General features: G+C 39.1%; 3 protein-coding genes across 5 annotated transcripts in view; 1 reads left to right on the top strand and 2 right to left on the bottom strand.

Moving 5' to 3' along the window:
* Positions 1-727, top strand: part of psmd5 (proteasome 26S subunit, non-ATPase 5) — a 65,804-nt gene extending 65,077 nt beyond the window's left edge. For 2 of the 3 annotated variants that reach the window (XM_066713056.1, XM_066713055.1), the window contains exon 12: positions 77-727. In XM_066713056.1, coding sequence (XP_066569153.1) covers positions 77-334 — 258 coding nt within the window. In that variant the 3' untranslated portion in view covers positions 335-727. Of the gene's footprint in view, positions 1-48 lie in introns of all 3 variants that reach the window. The other variant, XM_066713058.1, reaches the window with a different exon arrangement.
* Positions 728-748: 21 nt separating this feature from the next.
* LOC136758196 (uncharacterized) lies at positions 749-5,867 on the bottom strand. Its single transcript, XM_066712465.1, has 6 exons — positions 5,755-5,867; positions 4,466-4,848; positions 4,033-4,254; positions 3,650-3,826; positions 2,930-3,477; positions 749-2,047 (listed from the first exon to the last, which is right to left on the bottom strand). Exons 1-6 carry the CDS (start codon positions 5,865-5,867, stop codon positions 1,820-1,822), a joined length of 1,671 nt encoding a protein of 556 aa, XP_066568562.1. The 3' UTR covers positions 749-1,819.
* An 8,897-nt stretch (positions 5,868-14,764) lies between these two features.
* On the bottom strand, positions 14,765-16,531 carry b3galt9 (beta-1,3-galactosyltransferase 9). Its single transcript, XM_066712464.1, has one exon. The coding sequence runs from the start codon at positions 16,529-16,531 to the stop codon at positions 15,335-15,337; it is 1,197 nt and encodes a 398-aa protein (XP_066568561.1). The 3' UTR covers positions 14,765-15,334.
* Positions 16,532-17,550: the final 1,019 nt, after the last annotated feature.

Genomic DNA, 17,550 nt, shown 5'->3' with positions numbered 1-17,550 from the left:
AATCAATCAATAAAATAAAACTGATAGTTATTGTAATACTTTTTGAAGTGGGTTTTGTTTTCTGTCTTGATTAAAGGCAATCGCTTGCCAGCCCTGGGGTCAGAAAATTATGATTGACACTCCCGGGTTCGTGGAGTTCATTGTTGACCGCTCAACAGGACCCGACAAGGAGTCAAAAGATGCCAAATTTGAACTTGTGAAAGCACTTGTAAATTCCAAATCTACGGCCGAGATCTTTGGGAACCAGCACTACCTGCGTCTCCGGACTTACATGCGTGAAGGACCATATTATGTGACGGCCGTGTCATCTGTCATGGTGGAAGGTGCAGAATAAACATGAAAGACCTCAAAACAAAATGGCGTTCTCATTTCACTGATTCAGTAATGAGAACGATGTATGAAATGATAAATTGGGGGTAAAAAGGTGTTTTTTTTTCTCAAAACATTTTGCACTAACATTTTGTATGCAATATTTTATATACATTAAAAGAATAGATAAGCCCTGAGTATATATTTTTTTAATTTTAGATTTAATTGGTATTTATTAAAACATAAACTGAATTTAAATGGTGATCTACAGCAAAGCAAACTCATGTTGCCTTGTAAGTATGAGAGACTTGTTGAAGGACTAGTTTAATGTAACAAAGTAATTTATAGTACAGATTAAAATGGCTTTCTTTATAGGCTACTAGTGTATTTTCACAAAGTAAAAAGTGTTTTGATGTTACTCGTGTGAATTAATCTTTATTAAAACTTTTAAAGACAATATTGCAAAATACATCTTCATCAACTGCATCCAGAATTTGTACGTGTCAATGTATATATTATGTAGGATTAGGTTTTAGCTGCTCATGTATTCTGGTCAAGAGATTATCACTAATGAAGTTCCCTTCTAAACTCAGATGTTCCAGAGGGCCTCCTGTTCTACTGAGTAAAGCTTCGAATATGGCGTTGCCACCATCGTCTCCTATACCATTACTGTCCAGATCTACCTTGCACAGGCTAGCGTTCAACTTTAACATCTCTGCAAACAGCTTTGCTCCCTCATCTCCCAGGTAGTTTTCATCTAGGATTATGTGGCCAATGGATGTTTTGGTCTTTAAGCTGTCAAATAAGTCTGCCCACCCTGCAGTATCCGCAACATTGCTTTTGGCGAGACCCAAGTACTGCAGCAGAGGACATTGCCTGAGAAAAGAGGCCACGACCCCCAGCCCTTCACTGGTCATCTGATTCCCACCGATGTCCAGTTCCAACAAGGTGAGGTTCTGTCTGTCTTCTGCCTCCTGTGACCTAGTTGTCATTTGCTCTCGGTCCTGTGGTGTCTGCAGTTCTGCAAGGCCTGACAGTAATTTTACAATGCCCGTGTCTCCCAGATTGTTTCCAAATAATCTTTGGAAAGAATAATTAAATTGCGGTTAATCACAAGAACTTGTACTTGATCTTAAGGAAAACTAATGCAATTGCTTGGTCTTTGTGAGGCTAATTAAGGCTAGAACCTTGAATGCTTTGATTGCAAATGAATAATTATTTAAACTGGAGCTCAAAGTTAAAATAATATATTGTTTTTCAAATTTTTTCTTTAAAATTGTGTTATTAGCTGAACTTGAGCAGACCCAGTGTTGAGTGTTTGTTTACTTGTTTCTGTTATTTTATTGCAGCTGATCTTCATGAGTAATTTGTTTTTCGTTTCTGGTTTATTTTACAATAGACATGTTATGGACAGTTTTATTGTCTAATCCTTGTTTTCAATTAATTTCTCAGGCATATCAATTACCAAACTTCTTAAATCAATAAATTCCCAGCATCAGTCTGGAGTAACTTACAAAAGCCCTCTGACTTGCGGTTTGATCTTTAGCAGGTCAAGGAGACATTGAGCTCCCTGGGGTCCAATGCTGTTCAGGTTGAGATTGATCATCTTGACTTCGGATGGACTGTTCATAAGTGCTGTTACAAGACACCCAAGTAATTCATCATTCAGGCCCGTGTTTCTCAGAACTAGTTGTTCCACTAAATCGCAGGCCTCTAACACTGCAACCATATCCGCAACCTGCAATAAAATGAACATAGATTTAAACTGGATCTTATTGACTATTTGGAATGCGCAGCAAACTAAAAATACTCAAATGCCAAGCACATGTAATCAAATAAATTAAACAGCCAGGATCTGACCATTTGTCAATAATGATACCCCAGAAATATTTCACAAAGAATTCTAATTAAGCCAGCGGCCATAGAAACACTAAGCTTAGTCTTTATATGTTGCCGAGTGCACACCCTCCTGTTATATACTTCTTGGGACTCTGTTTCACCTTACTTACTCAAGCTGGTTGTCAGTGGCTTTGCATGTATGACACAATTCAGTTTTTTGGCTGCCGAGACCTTGACAAATTAGTCTTGTGCCTTAAACGGTAGCCTTAACCAACATTTGAGGTCATAATTTTAAGGCGGATCACAATGGCATTCATCATTCACTAGACTGACAGGGCGTGAAGTTAAATTGTGGCATGCGAAACCCATCATGGTAATGGATCCGACCCAGCCTGGTAGATTTACTGAGGCTTTGAAAGGCATCCTACGTGGCACAGTGCTTAGCATCCTAAATGCTCTCTTGTCAGCTGGCCTGACAGGGTGCAATTTGTCTTGCTTCTGTATCAAGTGTTTCTGTGACACTGTTCTATGCCTGTGTTCATGTCTCTGTGTCAACATGTTTTTAAATTGTTCCACAGTGCCCTGTGTGTTTTAGCAGATCTGCCTCAAAGCATATAATGTTTTAATTTTTGGACAAAGTATAACGGATTTGTCATAAGACACAGAATTATATGTTGCACAAATGTCCTAACTGTGTCCTCTTGTCTTGGACCACTTCAGTGATTTACTAGGCGGTTCATAAATTTTATACTGTCCTATATACACATTTCGCTTTCTTTACCTGCCTGCGTAGGTACTGTGCTTTCTCCTGAACCTCTCGGCTAACCAGCAGCTTGATCACTTCTTCATCGTCCGTGTTGAGAGGGCTGGAGGACTCTGGCTCAGGTTCTTCAGCTATATTATCCACTGTGTTTTGTGGACTTGTGTGTCTGCTATTGTCTTCTCCCTGGCCAAGCTGCTTGTGTTGAAGATGTAAATTATGCTTTACAGGAGGCTGACCTAAGCAGACTTGGTTTGAAGCTGTTTCACACACACGCTGAGGTGGTTCTGTGATTAGTGACGCTTGATCCTGGTCAGCATGGGAATGTCCGCTTTCTGCTTTTATGTCCCCATTCCCCAGCAAAGCTTGAGGATTCCTCTTCAGCTGATTAGGGTTATCTGAAAGCTCCTCACTTCCATCCGTCCCCAAGTGCACCGACACCCCACTGCATGTAGGTGCGGATCTGTTGTCTCCTTGCTTTGATGTAGTACCTTCTATAGATCCATCTTTACTGTATATCTTGGTTGAATAATCTTGTCTGCATTTGCTTGACAGAATCTCTTCATCTCCTAATAGAAAGGGAGCATAAGACAATTTTGTTTTTTTTCTTCATAAAAAGCTATTGTAGTGCATAACAGTGAATAATTCTGCAGTCGTGTGCTGGTACAAACAAAGGTCATCTAACTAAAGATCTTCTGCACATGACAGCAGGTGTGCTGGATCGTTGACTGGTAACCTTACCGTTCACAGGCTGGCATGCCAGATTCTTTCTCAGTCCCTTCGTTCCCCGCAGAGAGAGAGTGCTTGCCGTGTGCTCACTGGTGTCGCTGGAGTCGCTGAGCTCCACGTCTGAAGTGCAGCTGTTACTGCGCTGAAACACAGAGGAGAGCTTCTCCACAAGCCTTCGTCTCTGTTCCCCTGAATTCAAGAAAACAATTCTGATAAAATACTGTAGAAGGGGATAAGAGCTCTGCACTTGATTTATTAATAAGACTGTTAGCAGGTTGAACCATATTTTATATATTATTACAGGTCAAATTTGTATATATCATCTTTGATTTGCACTGGAGGTTGCCTCTCTAGAATCTCTCATCTCTGGAGTTGTATTGCAGTCCTTTACTTACTGTCCTTGCTGAGGGAATGCTGTTTGTATTGGACCTTGTCAGGAAGAGAGACGATTCCAACTCGCTCTTTACTGGCTCTGATTTCAGCTGCATCTTGTTCACCGTTCGTGTTCCCAGTTCTTGAGTGTACATTGGGTCCTGTAATCTTCTCATCCTTCTTTTCTGGTGACGTTCTGTCCAGTAATGGATCTTTAGGAGGCGTCTCCCCTTCGTTCTCTGCTTCTTTTAATAGAAAGAATTTAAAATGTCAAAGCCAGTGAATATACTTACGCACATGTTGTTCACTTAGCAGTTAATAATAAGGAGAAAACCCCTTTAATTATATTAAGCGTTCTGAAATTACGACATTTTCATGTACTTATGAAGATGGGAGAAAAGAAAAAAAAGAAATTACATATGAGGCCTTTCTTTAACAAAACTAACTGGCACTCACCTTTCATTTTGATTCTGTTTTCACTGTCTTTTTTATTCCTTGACCTTAAATGCCTGGTCTTTTTCTGATATGCCTTTGGCTTAGCCATTGAAGGGACAGAGCTGTTGACTTCTCGCATTGCCTCACATGGCTGTGAGGGCCTCATCAAAGACCCAAGTGTTCCCACCTTTCTGCTCGCTCTCTCGTCCTCCCCCACGGTGTCGATCGTTTCCTCTGAACTCAGCAAATCTCCTGTTTGAGGGGGTGACCCTCTCTTTGGCCTCAGGCTGTTGACCGTTTTCACAGAGGTTTGCAAACCTTCACTGTCCGTTGATGCGTTTATGACTTTGTGAGGAAGCCGTCTGTGCTGCATCAGTGGAGGCCTGTCCTGCCTGATGCTGCTTCTTATCGGGATAAATAGAGGTGAAGAGGAACATGATTCTTTTTCATCTGCAGTGAGAATAAATTTAAATAAAGTCAATAGATTTTCACTATGATGGCCCAATTTAGTTAATTTCAGGCATGGTAACAAAAACAAAAAGGTTTCAGAAGCTGTGGTCATGGAAAAAGATTGATTACAAAATTATACATTTCAAAAGCCTTGAATAAATCTACATTACCTTCTCATATATTTTGAAATAATGTATTCATGCTTAATTACCCCTCTAGAAATGATGTATTGCTACAGTGCAATTCTTCAACAGTTTCATCTGGTATTTATTTTATTGACAAAGTTTCCGTCTTTAGTTACAAGTGACCTGGCAGGAGTCACTTCAAATAATAATATTACAAAAATCTTCAGGTTTGCATATTTTCCTTTAAACGATTGCAATTGCCTCCTTATGGTTGTTATCAAAAATGTCATAAAATGGGATATAGATGTTTTGTTATATACACACTCATCAGCATACAGACTTTTTCAACAGGATAGACTACCATTCACCTTTTTCTAACCTCTTCTCCGATGCGTTGTAAAAAAGGCGGTCCTCTTCAACTCTCAATTTGTTCTTCCTGCTGTTCATGTTTTGCATTCCTACACATCTATTGAAAGTTGAAAATAAATTGTAACATATACAGGTCAAAGATTAATTTATATTGGAAAAACCTGACGTGCATTTTTACACAACGGATGAGTTTGACTGAATTCTGTCTCAATTAGAAACCAGGAGATCAAAATCTACCCATGTCTTAATGGCTATTTTGGATTCTTCCTTAATTTTTTGTAGGTTAACCAGTATTAACTAAATCATGTCACCTCTATACACCATGAATACAACTGTATGGCTGTCCTTTCCGTCATCCTCTCTTACCTATAACAAGGCTGCCCTCCATTGAGATTGGCCAGTCTGAAGCAGCTGTGCCGGCCCTGCTGGAGGCCGATGGTGTACCTGTACTCGCAGCAGGAGCTGATCCTCGTAGCCATGATACCATTAATGAAGAGCGTGGCGCTGAAAGGGTAGCCATGATGTCTTTTGGAAACAAATTGGAATTGCTCTGTAAAAGGAGTACAAGACAATTGGGCCTGGATGGCATTTCAATTAGTTTTCAATCCCTTGAGGAACAGAAAAAGGGAGAATTCCCTTTTGGTAATTCATCCACATTCCTCCACTTTTTAATCTTGCATATTGTGCTTGACTGGATTGTCAAATGAATAGGGCATCTGTTAAGACTTGAAGAAACCAACACTTTGACAGTTTAGTGACATCTAAATCACACAGCTTCTACTCCTATATGAGATGGCATTAGATGGTTAAACAAAAGCACAGCAGAAATTAAGCTTTTGTAAAATTGAAAGTACTGTATGAAAATAGTTCTTCAGATCTTGGGTTTTACCTCCTGGACGTAAGTATCCCTTAAAAACACAGAGATTCTCTCCCCCGCAAATCTGTTGGAACACTTTCATCTCATCCTTGGATTGTGTAGAAAGACCTTGCCCAAGGTAAGTCATTGTTATGGTGACATTGGATGGCTTGGATGAGGTCACACTTTTGTGTAGTTTCTGTGATGGAAAATAAATTAAAATCTTACAAAGTAGAATCTGATTGTGAAAGAAAGGCAGAACTGAACTGAAATGATCTTTCACTGAATCATATTAGCACAGTTTGTTCTAGAAAACCCAGAAAATAACAGCTTGATTATGTAAGCAAGTGAATTTGTTTAACTGAACTTAACTTTGCATGAGGTATATTTTATTTTAGTTTTACAGATTCTGCACACAGCAAGCGATTCCCATTTGCAGTTTTAGATGCAAGGGTGTGGTTTAATGGGAAGTTCATTTTGTTTGTGGTTTGGGATTTCTAGCTATAATGTTATTACGTGCATTCTTGGCTTACATGTCCCAGGTTGGCAGTCTGATTGCTTTTATATTCCAGCAATCTCTGTGACATAACAGAGGATACAAAACTGTGAATCCCTCTGCTGAGGTAGGGGTACGAATGGCTGATGATGTAGCTGGACGTCTGATACAGCGGAGATCTCTTCTCACTAATGGTAGGCAGGTATGCTTCGTTGGTGTGCCCTCGGTCTCGAAACATGTTCTGCACGGTTTCTTTTTCCACCTGTGAATGAAAGAGCCTTTGGTAAAACGGTGTCACACCAAATAAAACAGTCTTTTGATTCCCCAACCCCATATTGTGAATGGTAAAATGCAAATGTATATGCTTTTTGTGTTCCTTGGCTGGAATGTAATTGATGTGTTTTGTTTGTTTCTGTTATCTGTCTGTTGAAGGTCAAACTGCAACTCTTATAAGCACCACGGTTAAAAGGCCTGCCAGCCCAATTAATCATAGCTAAGGGGCACAATGGTGGCTGTCCTGTTTAATCATAGTAATTTGCTCTCCGAGTGTCTCGGCAGCTAAAGCAGGAAGCACTGCACAATGTGAAGCAAGGTACCTGGTAAATATCAAGAGCCCTTTGATGATCCTCCATGAAAAGTAAGCGTTCTTCTCCAAACGTGCCATAACGTGGGTGGTGTGCACGCTAAAACAATAGAAGTATGGAGTGTTAAGGAAAGAAAAGTGTGTTTCCTTCTAATATCATTAATTTGGTGTTAACAAGAGGTAAGCATCAGTTAGTGTTAGCAGTCAGACTTGGGTCTGTCTCACTCAATGCCATGAATGCTTGAAAAACCACTTAACTAATATTCTGACTCACATTAATATATTTTCTGATTCCTTGATTTAAAAACTCTTTTTTGCTCTTCAAACAAATGCAACACAATCAAGGTCTCTGTGTTCAGTTCTGAGAGCATTCTAGTGGCTTGACAGGCTATTTAAACCAAGCCTTTTTTCGGGGATAATTACAGAGGAGGTATGTAAGAAATGGCTCATGCCAAAATTAAAAGCTTATTTTTACAAAGTTAAGTTCCAAGAGCTTTAAACTGTCTTTTTTGGGGGGGCTTATCTATAAATATAATGGTATGCCTGTCTGAGGTCTGGACAATTATGGCACTTCTGATTTCAATATAATTAAAAGTCTTATTGCACAAAACTAGCAGTAGTAAAAATACAAAATAAAACACATCAGTGTGCCAGTAACTACATTCCTGATTAATACTTGATTGAAACTGTGATTCAGAAATTGATTAACATAATCCTGAATGTTTATGTCACTTAATTTCTGCAATCTGCAAGTAAAAGTTCTGTCATGAACATTTGAACTAGCAGCCGTAGGTGTTTTAGTTTTTTTTGCTTTAGTCTTCTTTTTCATAATTACAAATCTATCCACTCCCTGGTTTGTTTGCTGTGTTATTCCAAGGAGGCAGGATAGCACAGTGGCGACTGGCAAAGAAACGCATCGCTTTGCTTGTGCTCTGAATAAGAGATGTGTGCATTATTATTATTTTTACTTATAATCTCCGAGTATCACTGGTGTTAAGTATATGTCAATTACATTGCGACTATAAACCATATGCAATTATTCAGTATAAAGTAACATAAGAATGGATGTTAATGAAGTATCTACTTACATCTTTACTCCGAGCTAAGAATCCACTGTCTAACAAACTGCTGAGGGTGCGTTTGTTTTGCCTCTGTAGCTTTTTGGGGGAATATTCATGTTTCGTGTCCATAGCATCTCTTTATCTGATCTGCAGAAATCAGATAAGTCACCCTGAAGTACTGCATTTTTATATTAATTTATTATAGCATTTTGTCTTATGCTTATTATCCAATTTAATTGGCAAGTCACTGGACTATAAATAGTTCAGGTTTCTGCAATCGCAACACTTTGCCATACTTTAACTAAAATTGACAAACCTATTTGAAAAACCTCTAAAACATCTAATTTTGGATTAGAAACTAAACATGGGAAAAACTTAAATCAAAAATCAAATGCAAAATCATCCTATAAATAATTGAAATTTCCATTCTTGTGAAACAGGCCTAAGTTCAGATGAAGTGTTAATAATTTAACAGCAGAGGGAAGTTTTTGTTGTCCCACTCAGCTTGTGTTGTAGATATTTTAAAAAGCCTTTTTCATTGTAGAGCATTAATAAGCCATTCCTGTTTAATTTCATTAAATCATAACTTGGTGTCCACAATTGTGACACTTTGCAAGGCTGTAGACATTTGAACGAGTCTTGAACAATAGAGTATCCGGTGACAGGGAGCCGTCAAACGACAGGGATATATTTTGAGGGACTAATTTTCTCTATGAATAATGTATGAAAGGACTTATTGGCAAGATACTTTACAACATCTTTAATTTGTATAGGATGTTTTTTTTATCACTGAAGTTAAATGCAGCTCTTAAAATTGAAATGCTGATAATGACCTAATTGCACTCAGTTTAGCGTATCAATATACATTTTATTTTCCAAATGACTCATTCAAACTAGGTTGTTTTTTTTTCATCGCTAGTAACTGAAGAGTGAGAGTCTCGGCACAGAGAAATGCAAGCAGGTTTGGAAGAATTTAGCCATAGCCATTGGAAAGCAATGTTGTGTGCATTTTGATACGTTAGACTTGCTTTATCATTTTTATACTATACATTGAAATTCATACACTTTAACCTTGATTTTCTTTTATCGTCCCTTTTGAAGCCTTAGTCGCATTCATACTATATGTGGTATAATTGAATTCACCGCCAGTGCTGTAGAATAGTGTGGTATGTCATTTCCACAGTACTAGTATTTTTTTCAGGGTGCATAACCCATCTGTAATGTATACAGGATTAGGATTATATATTAGGAATATAAATTAATCACATTTTGTCCGGTTAAAGTTTATAAAGAGCACTTTAGGGTTCACTATCTATATTAAGTGTGTACATACATACATACATAAATACATACATGCAAATATACATTTGTGAAATTAGTCATTGTTTATAGTTCATTCCTTAATTTGGGAAGCGAGGTAGAATTAAAGCAAAATAAACCTTAAAACTGTATAGTACAGCCTTCTAACATGTCCTGTCAAAGCCTTTTTCAGTGATGAAATGGAAGAATCCTTAACAATATGAAAGAAAGGAAACCACGCTTACCTATTTTGTTGCTTGTGTTCAAAGTTCACTTCACAAACTTACCAGGTAAAAGTTGTTGTAAGCGGGCAGGCTGTGAGCAAGCTAACGGAATCACATTGGTGTGATCTCCTGCTTTCTGAGCTCTTCTGACACCACTGTGTAACACAAGATGCTGACAAGTTTGTTGCTAAGATCTGCTTGAGGAAACAACTACCTAATGAATCTTTAAACGCTTTCCATCTCCTGCTGTTATCAGCCTAAGTATATTTTAAGTAGTTTTGTTTTTTCATCTCCCAAGCTGTGTACATTGCAAATCCTTTTAGTTTATTGTATTGGTAAATTCTAATTTTCCTTAGTGGATATACATTAGCTTCAGGAATATTGAGAAATATTGGGAAATGTAGATGCTCTGCAAAAGGTCAAGAGGGCAACATCAGCTGTGAGTAAGATGTAGGAATTTTGGCCAAGTTCCTTCACTGTGCTTAACAGTTGTCTGGTATACCTGCTGAACAGTGATGGTTTTCTACATAAAATTACCTTAACACTAAGCACACAACCATTTTATTTTTAAACTTTCTTTGCCATGGATATGATCCTTCCTTTGAATGTACTTTTCATTAAAAAATAATGATCTACAAATGTTCAGATGAATGCCTTGGTGATTGGAATAATGAAATGTGCTTTGGAGACTTGGAAATGCTTCTTGATAAAAGTAAGAGATTTGTTTTGCTGTACAGCTCTGAACATAATTTAAATTTAGTTTTACAGCCTTTTCAGTGAATGTCTTCCTAATCTGATAGCAAGATTTAAGTTAATTACTTTAAAGAAATATGATCCCAAACAGTAATACAAAACATCTTTAACTTCACATTCTATAAGACCCCTTGGATGACTGACGATTTTTGGAAAGAAGCCTACATGATGCAATGTATCAGTTTATTTTGGGACTCAAGCTCCATAGGCAGTTTTGAAAGGTATCATACATTTATGAAGGATATTTTATGTTTTAAAATATACAGCTCTGGAAAAAAATGAGACCACTGCAAAATTATCAGTTTCTCTGGTTTTACTATTTATAGGTATGTGTTTGGGTAAAATAAACATTTTTGTTTTATTCTATAAACTACTGACAACATTTCTCCCAAATTCCAAATAAAAATATAAATGGAATGGCTGCCATAAATGTAAAGATGTTGATTTAAGGAAAATTTGCAGTGGTCTCTTTATTTTTTCCAGAGCTGTATTTTATATAGATGTCCAGTGCGTTGATTTAATAGTGGTTATGTTTTAGGTTCTGTTTACTCCTGAATTCCGGGATGCCTTTTTTAACCTAATTGTGTCCAATAATGGTCTTTCCTAATATGATGCATAATTATTGTTGTTTTTACCACTTTGTTTTGTCAGTGTTTAAACTCTATTCATACTGTAGGAGGACTGAATGTTGTATTATTTATGTACACCGATCAGCCATAACATTATGACCACCCGCCTAATATTGTGTAGGTCCCCCTTTTGCCGCCAAAACAGCCCGTTGAGGCATGGACTCCACTAGACCTCTGAAGGTGTGCTGTGGTATCTGGCACCAAGACGTTAGCAGTAGATCCTTTAAGTCCTGTAAATTGCGAGGTGGGGCCTCCATGGATCGGACTTGTTTGTCCAGCACATCCCACAGATGCTCGATTGGATTGAGATCTGGGGAATTTGGAGGCCAAGTCAACACCTTGAACTCGTGATTCATCAGACCAGGCCACCTTCTTCCATTGCTCTGTGGTCTAGTTCTGATGCTCACGTGCCCATTGTAGGCTCTTTCGGCAGTGGACAGGGGTCAGCATGGGCACCCTGACTGGTCTGTGGCTACGCAGCCCCATACGCGACAAACTGCGTTGCACTGTGTGTTCTGACACCTTTCTATCAGAACCAGCATTCACTTTTTCAGCAATTTGAGCTACAGTAGCTCGTCTGTTGGATCGGACCACACGGACCAGCCTTCACTCCCCTCGTGCATCAATGAGCCTTGGCCACCCATGACCCTGTCGCCGGTTCACCGCTTTTCCTTCCTTGGACCACTATTGATAGGTACTGACCACTGCAGACCGGGAACACCCCACAATAGCTGCAGTTTTGGAGATCTGACCCAGTCGTCTAGCCATCACAATTGGGCCCTTGTCAAAGTCGCTCAGATCCTTACGCTTGCCTATTTTTCCTGCTTCCAACACATCAACTTTGAGGACAAAATGTTCACTTGCTGCCTAATATATCCCACCCACTGACAGGTGCCATGATAACGAGATTATCGGTGTTATTCACTTCACCTGTCAGGGCTCATAATGTTATGACTGATCGGTGTATATATACACATGGTATATACACACACGACTAGTTACACCATCTAAATGTTGAAAAATAAACCCTGCAGGTGATGCCACAACACAGAACCACAAATAGAAATTGTGCAAGACTCATGATCCTCTGAATGATTATTATGAATTTCCCTCTCTTCAAGATTCCCGAAGAATGAAACCGAGCCTTCTCACCCCACTCTTCAATAGACATGGAGTGGAAAGAGCCACTAGAGAGGATTGACAAATGATGTGAAGTCAACTGGAAGAACCAAGGTATATTTCCAATGGATCAGGGCTATTAATTAAGTATTACTGAAACCTGTAAGAATATTGGACCATGTCGTCCCCAGTGGCATAGTTCCTAATGCATGGGGAAAGTGCCTGTGCCCCTGAATCTGACATCATTGCCTGAGGCTGGGAAAGCCAGCAACTGCCTGTACCCACTCGAAGGTTTCATTACAGGTTTTATACTAATAGGCTTTTGCACAAATATGAATTGATTTGCATCAGTGTTTGAGCTCACATTTGTTGTTCTTGGGTTCACGGGTTTTGGCTACAATGACGGCAAGCCGATAACTCTGAAAAAGCAAGAGTGTTTTGTTAGCCCTTGTGCTTTTTCTGTTTACAGCTTAAATTGTTCCTCGCCAGAGAAGCCAATTCTGCCCATGGGAGAATGATTCAATTTTCCGTGCTCTTCTAGTGCCTCTCCGAAAGTCTTTCCGGATCTGTTGGCAGTGTGTTGGAAGTGAGTACAATGCTATTGAAGGTTTCCAAGTCCCATTCATTGAATGTGTTATTTCACTGCTAAAGGTCTCCATTGTGATCAAACATGTGCCACTCAAAGTCCAATCTGTGGTAAAAATATTACTTGGAGGAAATCCCAGTCATTAGTTGTATTTATTGCTTTTGGCTATCTCTCTACAGTCCATGCAGTACTCACTGGTGGGTGCATTTTTATTTGACTGGAATGATGACGTGCTCTAATCTTTATACATCCTAATCAGCTCCCAAGGAGAAACCCTCCCCTCACCGACAAACATTTTGAAAAGAGAATCAAAGTATTATTCATGATCTTTATCGAATATAAAAATGGCAAGGGTATGTAAATGTTTTTCCTTAATGTAAGTTTGGATCACTATACTCCTTAACATATAGCTAGTGATGAGGATAATAAGTATCCTGTGTCAGTTTAACTGTTTACATAATTAGCCATCATACATCATGCAAATGCATCAGCTGTTTTTGATCAGTTTTTGATGTCTGACATTTTATAAGAAGCAGAATGCCAAGATGACATTGTGCACCTGAAGTAATTCTGCTGATCAAGACTGATTCAGGGAGTGTCAAATCTGGCAGAAATAAAATCTGAGGTTTCTTGGTCCAAAAGAAAATAATTGGTGAGGTCATCATATCTGGCAAGAGGTTTGCAGGTCATGATACCACCATTTCTAATCTAAACTGAAATTCTGTGGATTTGTGACAGACGGACTAAAAATGTCTTTGTAAAAACAAATGATGGTTTCACAACAGAATGCCGAAATTAGTGTTGTCTGGGAAAGAGTGATTCAGCTCAAGCTACGAGTGTTTTCCTCTGCTGTAGCTCAAAGGAGGATCCTTTGAAGTCTTGGGTAATTATTTTGTTGCTTCAATTACTCTTAAAATGTACATTTAATTACATTATTTTTCAGAAAAAGAAAAAAGGCCTATGTCTTCATGTCCTAATACAAGTTTATGGTTCTCGCATATGTTTTATGGCTGGTTTGAACTGGTCAGGTTCATAAAGGGTGTAGCCAGCTGTTGTACCCCAATAGGTCATTGCTTCAGCTGAGACTTCACTGCAAAGTGCTTCAGGACCCTTTTGATTTCTAAGAGGTCTGTTTAAACATAATTATTGTTGTTGCTGTAATTATATGTATGCAGTTTCACAGATGGTTTCAAGACATGGTAATGTGCAGTTTATTAGATTTTTGGCAGTTGTCAGGGGCTTTCATTTCTCCTCTTATGCATTTAACTTCTATGAAAGCTCTTTGTGCATATAATACCAGTAGAGGGCGCAAGTGGCATTATACACTGTAACAGTTACCTTTCACTAAAAGAATGTTACTTTAAATAGCTGTTAATATATAAATGTGTTATATGTATAGATCTACTGCAGTAAATTCACGTTTCCATAGGCAAAACTGATTTGGTAAAGAAATATAAGAAAGGCTGATAAGATTATAAAAAAGCAGTAAGTCTGTGCTCATTTTATTCTGTAATTTTCTTTTTTTTTGCTGTTCTGTGGAAGCCTTGTGATTTCCCCCCCTTCCTCCCTGGTTTTTCCTCTCTGATTAATTAGCTGCTTCTAATGTGCAGCGTCATCTGTTATTTCAGTCGGAAGCCCTAAATCATGATTTTTCCTCAAGCCCTTATCTCACAACAGGGTAGGTCATTAGTTTCCTACATGCAAGGCAGAATGTTAGTGTGACGTAGGAGATTGAAGACTCACGGCTGACAGATCCCCCTTATTCACTTAAAATGCACATATTTATTGAGAAGATCCAGCATTTACATGATATCATTCAGTCTCTGTAAGCACAATATGTTACATAATATATACAAGGTAGCATATAAATTTACACTGACAGTTAACATTATGGGTCTACACAGTCTTACTGGAAAAACAAAAACACAAGACAGATTCAGCATAACCTATTGATCCAAATCACAAAAAATGGTTGAGAGGACTTGGTTGATTAACTACAAAATGTTCTCATTGGGCAAGACTCACTATTTTATCACACAACTTTGTTTCCCCTTCAGATCAGCCCTCTCATGTCCAAAACTCATTAACACTAGTCCCTCTATTCTTGTTGACTCCCCTGTAAAGATCAATCTGTAAATCATGTCATGGTCATGGGGCTTGCAAGACCGGCAGAGTAGTTAAATTACCAATTTAAGCCATTGAAGTTGCAAACTCACACCCACACACACACGAGCACAATCACAATCTTCTTTGAAGATAGCCCATAACTTTTATTGCAGGTAGTGAGAAAAAACAAACCTAGCTAGAAAGCTTTTCAAGGCCTGAGGAGAATCTGCAACATCAGTCCTTTAAAATATGAATATTTGCTTCCTTTATGGAGCCTGTTTTAAAGAAGAAAAACTTGTCAAGGTAGGTTAAAGCTTTGCATGCAACTAGGCCATAGTAAGTGTCCAGCAGAGTACACTTTTTCCCATCTTTCAGGTCCTTCCAGATTATAGGTAGCTCTTCTGTTGTCATTTCCGAAGAGGTGAAGATGAATTTGTAGCAGCAGTTGTTGTACCGAATGTGCTTCTCCCCAGAAAACCTGGCACTGTGAGAAGGGACAACCCCTGCTTTCTTGGCACACAATCCAACAAACACATCATGAGGTACTTGGAGATGCATCCCTGTAGAAGCTACAAATACCTTCCGGGCTACATCTTGAGAAATAACAAAAGCCGTTCCGACACAATAATCAGGGAAATACTTATCCGCGTACTGGCCGGTTGACAAAAAAGCCTTGCTGCGCGGGTTCCTGTTTGGCAGTTCCTGGTGGACCACTCTTCCAATGTAGAGATCCTCAGGATGCCTTCTCAAGCTTAGCAAATACTCTGCCAGAGATGCGTAGTTCACAAACATGTTCTCGTCCGATTTGAGAATAAAACGCGCAAAGGGACAGAACGTCACAGTCCACTGCATAACCAGAACCGTCTTGAGGGTTTGATTATTGGGTGAATCAATGAACTTGCCCTGAATAATGTCGCCGTGCTCTATGGACTCTTCCAGGACCTCAGCTTCAGTGGCTCTGGACTCCCCCAGAACAAACAGGCTGCGAACTGAAAGGCCCTGGACCCCCGTGAGGTTAGCCCACGTTCTCCTTATCTCGTCTCTCCTCGTCCTATTCTCTGGTGTACTGAAAATCATGGCTAACAGAAAGATATCCATCCCGGAACAAGCGGTAGGGTTGCTGATAGTGTAGTATGTGGAAACATTGTTCTTGACAGCACTCATATCCAGCTTTCTGGCTCTCTCTCGGATCTCCAGCACCTTAACGTCGGTGAACGTGCCCGGAGAGGCTTGCAGAAGGTACTCTTCCACAAAATCTGCTCCAAACAGCAAGGCGTGAAAAAGGATGATGTTGAAGAGAAGGAAGCACCACTGGTGGGTGCGCAGCCTGCAGAAAGAGCACTGCAACGACAGAGGGGACTGATTAAAGCACTTCAACAGAGCAAAGTCCGGTGAGAGAAGCGACACGCAGGACATCACCATACGTGTCATGCGAATAAACAAAATTTGAAGCATACATGTTATGCACATACACAAAATAAAGCCTCATTCTAAGATTTTAGCCTGAACGAAAATAAAGTATTACAGGTAAAACCCAAAAGCCATGAGATGAGTGTCAAATCCATTATATTTCAGCAAATATAATTAATTCAGCAGATTACATTCTACAACTTGCCACCTATAATATACTGCTGCCTAACAAACATTACTGTGTTTTTTCCCTTCTCCAAGTCTTCTGTCACACATCCAAACCTCTCTGGAAGATTGTTTTTCAGGTGACCTTCAGTTACATTCATTAGGTACAGTCCCTCTTAAGACTAAACTCATTTACTGTTCTGTTCGAGTGCATCCTACATGAAACTAAATCTAAATAATAGGTACTGAAAAAACCTGTAGTCCTTTAGGCTGTAACTGTAATTTTAACAACAATGTATAAAGTACTTACTTGCATGGTCTCTCATGTAGTTGGTTTGTGACTTGTATTATTACCGTAGCACATAGAGAGCAGTCTGAAATGATCAAAAGAACACAGAACCGTGATTAGGTTTCTGCCGTACCTGACCTCAGTTTTCATAGTCACTGGATACAAAGGGTTGTAATGCAATACCTGGCACCCAGTTCAAATGACGAAGATAATGAAAGTAGCACAGTGCATGAATATATTGATGTGATGTATGCGAGTCCAAAAGAAAATGCTAGACGGTACCAGTTTCTACACACCAAAAGTAAACCTTTATATAGCAATATATAGAATTATTTGACACTACATTTGGAAAACATTGTTTATACGTTGGGGATGAGAAGACCTAAAACAAGGTGTGGACCATCTATAAGCTTGCTTTAGTCGATTACTGAAATTGTCCCTTTGCAGGTGAGCTTTAAATCATGTGGTGTGTTCCAGGATAAACAGGCCAGAAACGAGAACAAGAGAGAGAATATAGTGAGTTTCTCTTATAAAGGACTAGGAAGCACCTTGAACCAAGGGATGTCATACCCATAATTTTTACAGT

This window comes from Amia ocellicauda, chromosome 9 (genome assembly GCF_036373705.1).
Source record: "Amia ocellicauda isolate fAmiCal2 chromosome 9, fAmiCal2.hap1, whole genome shotgun sequence".
Lineage (NCBI taxonomy): Eukaryota > Metazoa > Chordata > Actinopteri > Amiiformes > Amiidae > Amia > Amia ocellicauda.
The sequence above is the reverse complement of the archived record's forward strand: the minus strand, read 5'-3'. Positions and strand labels throughout refer to the sequence as shown.

Bases quoted from the DNA above. Each gene is read 5' to 3' on its own strand.
- LOC136758196 (XM_066712465.1), bottom strand. From the start codon at position 5,867: ATGGCTACGAGGATCAGCTCCTGCTGCGAGTACAGGTACACCATCGGC. The intron at 4,255-4,465 runs GTGAGTGCCAGT...TTCTATTAAAAG, and splicing joins AAACAGAATCAAAATGAAAG to AAGCAGAGAACGAAGGGGAG. The intron at 3,478-3,649 runs GTAAGGTTACCA...CCTTTCTATTAG, and splicing joins GGCATGCCAGCCTGTGAACG to GAGATGAAGAGATTCTGTCA.
- b3galt9 (XM_066712464.1), bottom strand. From the start codon at position 16,531: ATGACACGTATGGTGATGTCCTGCGTGTCGCTTCTCTCACCGGACTTT.